The 7,921-nt window shown below is 62.2% G+C and overlaps 1 protein-coding gene across 6 annotated transcripts in view; it reads left to right on the forward strand.

Annotated features, from left to right (window-relative positions):
• Positions 1-7,921, forward strand: part of CCDC13 (coiled-coil domain containing 13) — a 32,128-nt gene that overhangs the window by 11,601 nt on the left and 12,606 nt on the right. For all 6 annotated transcript variants that reach the window (XM_005860379.2, XM_014534882.1, XM_014534883.1 and 3 more), the window contains exons 6-10: positions 103-207; positions 2,431-2,592; positions 3,285-3,461; positions 4,896-5,102; positions 7,378-7,517. In XM_005860379.2, coding sequence (XP_005860441.1) covers positions 103-207; positions 2,431-2,592; positions 3,285-3,461; positions 4,896-5,102; positions 7,378-7,517 — 791 coding nt within the window. The remainder of the gene's footprint in view (positions 1-102; positions 208-2,430; positions 2,593-3,284; positions 3,462-4,895; positions 5,103-7,377; positions 7,518-7,921) is intronic.

Raw genomic sequence — 7,921 nt, forward strand, 5'->3', positions numbered from 1 at the left:
GCAGGCAGAGGCCGGGCCTTCTGGGAGCCCCACGCACCCGCTCTGCCTCCGAACAGGCGGGGCCCTCTCTCCCGGCCACACTGAAGGCCGCGCCCTTTCCAGGTGCTGGCCAGCGAGGTTGGGGAAGATGTGAACATCCAGCAGCTTCTGTCCTCGCCAGGGACCTGGAGAGGTCGGGCTCAACAGATTCTCGTTTTGCAGAGCAAGGTGAGTGAGTCAGACTTCTCCCGGCCCTGGCCAGAGGGCTTGAAATGCCCCCGAAAGACCCCCACGGACCCACATCCGAGACACAGGACCCCCAAAAGGCCCCCCGCAGGCTTGTCGTTTCCCGTTCTCCCCAACCAGCCTGATTTCAATTTGTCATTTAGTGAACAAGCATTTATGTAACCGTTGCCATGTGGCAGGCACTGGCGCTTCACAGAGCCAAGGCCTCTGATTTATTCGCCTCCAGGCATGTTTCCCCCCAGTTCGTGTAAACTTGCGTGACTGGCGCACTTGTAGGCTTTTCCCAGTTTTGTCCAGATGCTCGTAGACCATGTGGCAGGCACTGGCGCTTCAGAGCCAAGGCCTCTGATTTATTCGCCTCCAGGCACGTTTCCCCCCCAGTTCGTGTAAACTTGCGTGACTGGCGCGCTTGTAGGCTTTTCCCAGTTTTGTCCAGATGCTCGTAGACTTTTGAAAGTTTTAATACCCAGTAAAAACTTAGCCTCGTCTCTCTCTTTCCGTTCTCAACATTCGGAGCCTCCCTAGAGGCTCAGAGCAGGGGGAGTCCGACTGCTTGGATCAAATCCCAGCTCTCCCCTCACCAGCTGTGTGGCCTCGGGCAAGTTACTTCCCCTCTCTGTGCTCAGTTTCCTCATCTGCAAACACTGGACTCTGCTAGTACCTCCCCCACCGGGCGGTTGGGAGGACTGAAGGAGCCGGGGTGTGTAACGTGTTCAGCACAGCGCCAGGCCCGAGGAAGCGCTGGACCGAGGTTAGCTGTGTTTAATTTCCTCCTTTTTGCCTTCAAACCAAGAAACACCAGTCGGTGTATAACTACCACAGCTGCCGAGCACTTTGCCCTCATCCCAGGGACTTCGGGGTCACAGCTCCTGGGTGGCTATTATCCTCGGGGGCTCCTGTGGGATCCTTGAAACCAACCCGAGGAGGGAAAGGCCCTCAGAAAACTATAACTAGTGACCAGTGTGGGGCCTGGGGGTTCAAGAGACTCGAGTCTGAGTGTGGCCAGAGCCGCTGGTCTACAAGTTCTGTGACCTTGGGCAAATCACTTCTCTGTGCCTCAGTCTCCCCACCTGTAAAATGGAGGCGACAGTCCTTTTCTCATGGGTTGTTGGGGGTTCAGTGAAATAACATCTGTAAAGCACAGTGCTTGGACATTATAAGCACTCCACACAGCCATCATTGTTGTTGTTAAGTTGCGTAAATAAACTTTTAAAAGTAGTCCTGTGTTCCTTAATGCTCAATGGAATCACCGCACAACGCCACACGAGGGCATTGACATGCGCTTTCACGGCCTCACTGCTACCCTTTGCCAGTGAGCCTGGTGAATTTTGCTGCCCCCGCACCCCGCACCAGCCCGCCCCCACCTGCTCAGGTTTACCCAACTTTATTCCATCATTTATGTTATGTCGACATGGGAACCAGGGTTAGAAGGACCCTGGGAATTACCCACCCCAACCCCAGGGTGATAAGCCACCCGCCTGCCACTTGCCGAGAGCCTAGCAGAGCTGGACCAGCGCTGAGGGCTGCCCCTGGGCCACCGTAGGATTTCCCAAAGCACTTGTTTTCCACGCAGGTCCCACAGGCCCTGCCCCTGGCGCTCTGACGTGTTGGTCTGGAGTGGGCCCCAGGATTTGTCATTCCAAGGAGCATCCTGGGGGTTCCCGGGCTCAGACAAGCTCAGGGTATACCCGTAGGGCCATGTCACAGACGAGAGATCTGAGATTCAGAGAAGTTCAGTGAGGCTGAGCTGGCCTCTGAGCCTCCCATCCCTGCCCTCCCTCTGCGGCATCTCTCGCACGTGGCCAGGACCCCGGGCCGCCCGAGGAGTACACCACGCACGTCTTGGGTGGTCTGTCTGTCAGAGTTCTTCTAGCTGAGGTCCTCTGTCCTCTCCCTCCTGGGTTCCTGGGGCTACACATCTGCTTCTCGGCCTCAAGGCCCTCGGAGACGGGGCGATCTTTCTCATTGACTTTGATGCTTCCCATTTCCAAGCTGACCCTCGCTAGTGTCTTCTCTTGTTTTGCTCAAGGTGCCACCTCAGATCCCTCCCCTCCCCAGCCCCCCTCCTCTGGGGCTTCCACATCCATCTGGAACTGTGGTGTCCTCTGCCTGGTGGGGTCCCCCGTCACCCCTCAGGGTGGCCCTCCGAGCAGTCGAGTCTGACGGCAGACCGGCCGTGGAACAGCGAGTCTTAACCCCCCTCAGGTTCGAGAGCTTGAGAAGCAGCTGGGACAGACCCAGAGCCAGTCTGTGGGAGCAGCCAGTGACGAGCTGTCCGTCTGTCCCGACCCGAGGAAGCTGACGGCACAGGAGAAAAACCTGCTGAGGATCCGCAACCTGGAAAGGGAAAAGCAGGAAGGCTGGGAGGTAATGCACGCCCCGGGGAGGGCGGTGGGGCCCGGGGATCATGACGCCCCTGCAAGGACTCGGAGGCACCCCTTAGAGGCAGGAGACCCGGGGGTTGGGGTCGCCGCTGTGTATGTTCCTCACATCCTGAGATCAGCTGGAGCCGCCTGACTGGGTCCTCAGGCTGAGCCCATTTCATGGCCTTGGGTGGCCCCATCCTGGCCGATTGGGAGGTTTGGATCTGAAACGTCCATTGTAAAAGGAGAGGGGAAGTGTCCCGGCCCCAGAGGTGTGCAGGGCCCAGATGGCCTTAAAGGAGCAGCGCTGGGGCAGGTGGGCGGCCTGGTATCACCCCCGGGGCCTGCATCATGGAAGCACAGCTCTCCTCTCATCCCAGCTGAGGGGGGGCGGGGGGGGGGAACAGAGCCAGAGGTGCCCAGAGGTGGCCGTGTGCTTCCTCTCAGTCTGACTCTGGCAGAGCAGGGGCAGCTCCTGGAGCTTGAGCCGAGGAAGGAGTGCTGGCATCCACGGTGCCGTCCGCCCTGTGCTCGGGCAAGGCCTGGAGTCAGGGCCCCGGCTCCACTGACTTGCTCTATGGCCTTGGACAAGTCCCCTTCCCATTCGGGCATCGCCTCCCAGTGAGCGGGAGCGAGGCACCCGATGTGCTGGGGGGCCCGCTCCGCCCTGCCCAGGACTGCACTTTCTGGTTCCAGAAACTGGCCGCTGAGCGGGACGCCCTCCAGAGAGAGCTCGAAGAGCTGAAGAAGAAGTTTGAGGGCGTGAGGTCCCGGAACAAGGTGCTGGCGAGCGAAGTGAAGACCCTCAGGAGTCAAATGGGGACCCTGGTGGAGAAGGGCCGGCATGACGACGAGCTCATCGATGCCCTCATGGTACGGCCCCTCCCCGAAGCCTGCGATCGGCCCGGCCCAGCCCCTGCGAGCCCTCACTCGACCCCAAATGCCACCTGCATGACCCCGCAGCCCATGGCCTCCAGATGCTCACCCCAGGGGCAGGAGCAGCTCAGAAGCTGCCCAAGGGCGTCTAGAGGTCACGGTGTATGAGACGGATGTCAGGCACAAGCCACCAGGCCTGCGGACGCCAAAGCAGAAAGAAAAGGGTGAGGGCGGAGGAATAGGATGACCCTTGGGTTATTTTTCATCAGGGAGTGGGAGGGACAACTGAGGGGCCAGCACAGATTCTTGTCCGTGTGGCAACGTGGAGCCCCTCCCCTCTGGGCCCTTGGGGAGCAGTTTGTAATGGTTAGTCCCCAAGATAACCCCGAGGGTCTCTATTACAACCCGGTTTCACAAACGGGGAAACTAAGACTCCAGTTGGCTAGATGAGTCACCCAAGACCATACAACCGAGTTTATCTGCCTGTGAAGCCTTTGATGAGCAGCGCCGCTCTGCGGCTCTGACCCCAGCCTGGCCTGTTCTTTCCGGGGCCTGCGGCACCCCGGAGTTTTGACTCTGAATTCCAAGTTGTGCCCTCGGTGGTCATGCCTGGCTGGCCGGGGTACCTGGGGGAACGGATGCAGGCATAGGCACCGCCCCCAGTCCGTGATCATTTCGGGGGGGAGACCTGAGATCCGGGCCTGCCTCTGTTGACACCTCACTGTGTGATCCTAGGCCAGTTGCCTTCCCGCTCTGAGCCTCAGCTCCCTGTTTTGCAATAAGGTGCCGGGCTGGGTGTCCTCTGAAGGCCCAGTGTGCCACCATCCTTGGTCACTGAAGGTGGCACGATGAGAACTGCAACCCAGCCCAGCCCAGCCCTGCCATTCACCAGCAGTGCCCCTGGGCTCCCCGAGCCCCATCTCCCTCCACTGTGAGGTGAGGACAGCAGCCCCCTCCTGTTCCGTGTCACCAACGTGGTCCTTCCTGGCCCGTAGGCAGGACACTTCCACCTCAGAGTGTCCTCTGGGGCATCTCAGGGGGATGGGGCCTCCGGCAGGTGCCGAAGGATTCCTGGCGAGGGTGCCGGGTACTGCCTGCAAGGGCAGTCTCCCAGCAGAGGGGGGTAGGGTTTCGTTTTGCCCAAATGTCCCCCCGCTGAGGGGCCACCATCTGAGCTGCTTCCCGTTGTCCCGAGAGCCCCTTGGATGTCCTTGGCCCCGACCTCAGGGAGAAGAAAGTTGAGGAGAGGAAAAGGGCCTGGCCCTCACCTGCCCGAGTGCTTTCCCAGGGAACACAGTGTCCCAGTGAGGCCCCTGCAGGCCCAGGGCATGGTGGGGTGCTGGTGGGGAGTGGGGGGGTCGGTCGCCCCTTGTCCTTCTTTACCCAGGGGCCGTGGCTGGCCCTCGCCTGCCCTCCTGCTCGGCCCCCCAGGTCCAGCTGAAGCAGCTACAGGAGATTCTGGGCAGCCTGAGTCTGCAGGAGGAAAAGACGCGAGCCTCCCAGCACCACCTGGACCAGCAGCTCAACAACGAGGCCCAGCAGAGCAGCAGCCTGGTGGCCCAGCTGCAGGCCATGGTGGCTGAGCGGGAGGCCAAGGTGCGGCGGCTGGAGTTGGAGATCGGGCAGCTCAGTGTGCAGGTGAGTAGGGCTCTGGCTCGGCCCAGCAGCCATTTCCCAGTCCTGGCCCGTCCATCCGCCATCCACAGACATCTCAGCCCCGTCCACACCCTTCCGCCTGCCTTTACCCAGGGAGCACCGCACCCTGCCTGCTTCCACCTGCCCCCCGCTCATCCTGCACACACCTGTCCCCTCCCAGGTACAAACCTGACTGTCCCCCTGCTCTGCATAAAACCTGTCCCTGGCTCCCCATCACCCAGTCCTCAAGGGCCCAGGCTCCTTCCAGCTCATCCCCTCCTCCTCATGGTCCAAGGTGGTGGCTGGAGAGCAGCCTTCACACTCACATCCCAGGTAGCAGGAAGCCACACTTCCTCATCCGGCCGGCAGGGCCCCATGTGACCAGCTCTTGCTGCCACCCCTCCAGCGCCTTCTCCTCGCCCCTCCGGTTCCTGCACGCTCTGGCCACAGCGATGCCATTCAGCTCCTCACTCGGCCCTGCTCTCTCCCCACTCCAGGCCTGTGCGCGAGCCTGACGCTCACGCCTTCCCTTCCCTCCCCCACACCCTGCCTGGCCAGCTGCCTCTCAGCTGTTAGGTCTTACCTCGCATGAGCCCCTCTGGGAAGCTCCGGGGCCCCAGTTCTCTGTTACGTACCCCTCCTGGGCACTCTCCGAACGCCCCGTGCATCCCCGAGCCAGACTCGTCCCACTGCGCCATCATTTTCCAGTTTTCTCCCCTTGAGGAGACACCGGCCATAGCAGCATCATCACGGTGGATGCTCAGTAAAGGCATCTCAGGCATGAGCTCCTGAAGATACGCTGCCCTGGCCGAACCCCTCGAGGGCGCAGCCTGGGCTGCTTGTCAGGCACGAGGGCTCTGTCGCCCCTTCCTGCGGTGCCGGTGGTGCTGGGGGCAGGGGCTTTGGTCACCTCTGGGGTCCTTCCCTCTCCTCCCCCACACCCTGCCTGGCCAGCTGCCTCTCAGCCGTTAGGTCTTACCTAGCATGAGCCCCCCTGGGAAGCTCCGGGGCCCCAGTTCTCTGTTAGGTACCCCTCCTGGGCACTCTCCGAACGCCCCGTGCATCCCCGAGCCAGACTCGTCCCACTGCGCCATCATTTTCCAGTTTTCTCCCCTTGAGGAGACACCGGCCATAGCAGCATCATCACGGTGGATGCTCAGTAAAGGCATCTCAGGCATGAGCTCCTGAAGATACGCTGCCCTGGCCGAACCCCTCGAGGGCGCAGCCTGGGCTGCTTGTCAGGCACGAGGGCTCTGTCGCCCCTTCCTGCGGTGCCGGTGGTGCTGGGGGCAGGGGCTTTGGTCACCTCTGGGGAGGATTCCTTGACATCCACACAGGTTTCCCAGGGATGGGAGCCTCTCGGCCAGCTCGACAGACCGGCGCAGCCAAAGGCGTGTCTCAGAGCATCCCTGCCCTGTTCCCAGGGTGCATGGTGCCGTGGGAGGTGCGGGAGCCCAGGGAGCCCTCAGCCCCCGGCTGGTGTGGGCGCGTGTGGGCGGTTTGTCCTGTAGCCATCCCTCTCCAGAGGCAGGCCAGCCTGGGCCACGGGATCGGGCTGAGGGAGAGCCGGGGCAGGAGGAAGGCTTGGGGACAGGAATGTGGGGCAGTGAGTGGGCACATCTCCTCGCGGTCCTCCCCCTGCCTCTCGCCCAGGCTCCCTGGGGAGTGAAGTCTGAAGGGCACACGGCATCCCCACCTCAGCGCGCTCCTGGCTCCGGGCACACAAACGGGGGCTGACCCTTCCCTCAAAGGTCACCAGCCGGCTGGGGGCAAGCACTGCCCACCAGACAAGTTTTCTCAGAACGGGTGGGGCTGCCCACCCTTTGCTGACATCCTGCTGGGTCCTTCAGGCAGGCCTCACTGCTATCCAGAGGAGGGAGGGGCAAAAAAAGGCCCGGCCGCCTCTCTGGCCGCAGGTGTCTGGAAGTTCAAGTTTCTCCAGCTGGCGGCGAGGGTGGGGTGGCCGAGAGCGACGGGCCCACTCAGGACGTCAGCCTCTGATCGCCCGCGGGCCGTGCGTCCCTTTGGGACCAGAATGTAGAGCAGCTCTCCGGCCCAGTCCGGCCTCGCACCGGGCAGCTCCCTTCTGAAGAGAGGCATTATTCAATGTCATTATCATGCAAGGAGCGCCGGCACCAGACAGGCCTCGAGTCTCACCCCTGAAAAGAAGCCTCTTTCATGTCCCCTGAAAGGCCCGGAATCCAGCCAAGGCCCCCTCCTGCCTGCCCAGGCCTCAGAGCCAAACCCTGAGCATCCAACCCGTGTCCGTTCCCTGCAGTATCATCGGAATAAAGGCGTGAGCGAGGGGTCCAGTGGGCCCGAGGTCGGCCCCGCCCACACCGAGGTCCCGGAGGACGCAGGCCTGGCCAAGTCCCCGGCCTCGGCGGCGGGCGACCACGGCAGGCTCAGATCCCCTCGGTAAGTGGCCCGTGGGCTGCAGGGGTGGGGAAGTGAATGTCGGTGACTCAGCGGAAAGGAGGCTTCTGCTGCCTCGGCTGGGAATGCGGAGATGGCTGTGGCGTTGTCCTCCCAGCACGTGGGCCCCTCCTGCCCGCTGGCCCCGCATCTGCTTGAAGGGCAGGAGGCCCAGGCCCCACCACTCGCGGAGCCTGCGATTGCAGCTCCCTGCACAGTCCTCTCGGGACTCACCTGCTTCTGGGACTCACAGCACAGACCTGTGCTCGATTGTTCGAGGCTCTGACGTCTCCCGCTTTCTCGTTTTGAGCACGAGCTCTCCAAAGAGGAGCAGTCAGCCAATCCACAGGCGGCTGCGAGGGCCAGCACTGGCCACCTCCTCGGGGCTCCGGGCCCTGCTAGCCCCG

This window comes from Myotis brandtii, unplaced genomic scaffold (assembly GCF_000412655.1).
Source record: "Myotis brandtii unplaced genomic scaffold, ASM41265v1 scaffold134, whole genome shotgun sequence".
NCBI lineage: Eukaryota > Metazoa > Chordata > Mammalia > Chiroptera > Vespertilionidae > Myotis > Myotis brandtii.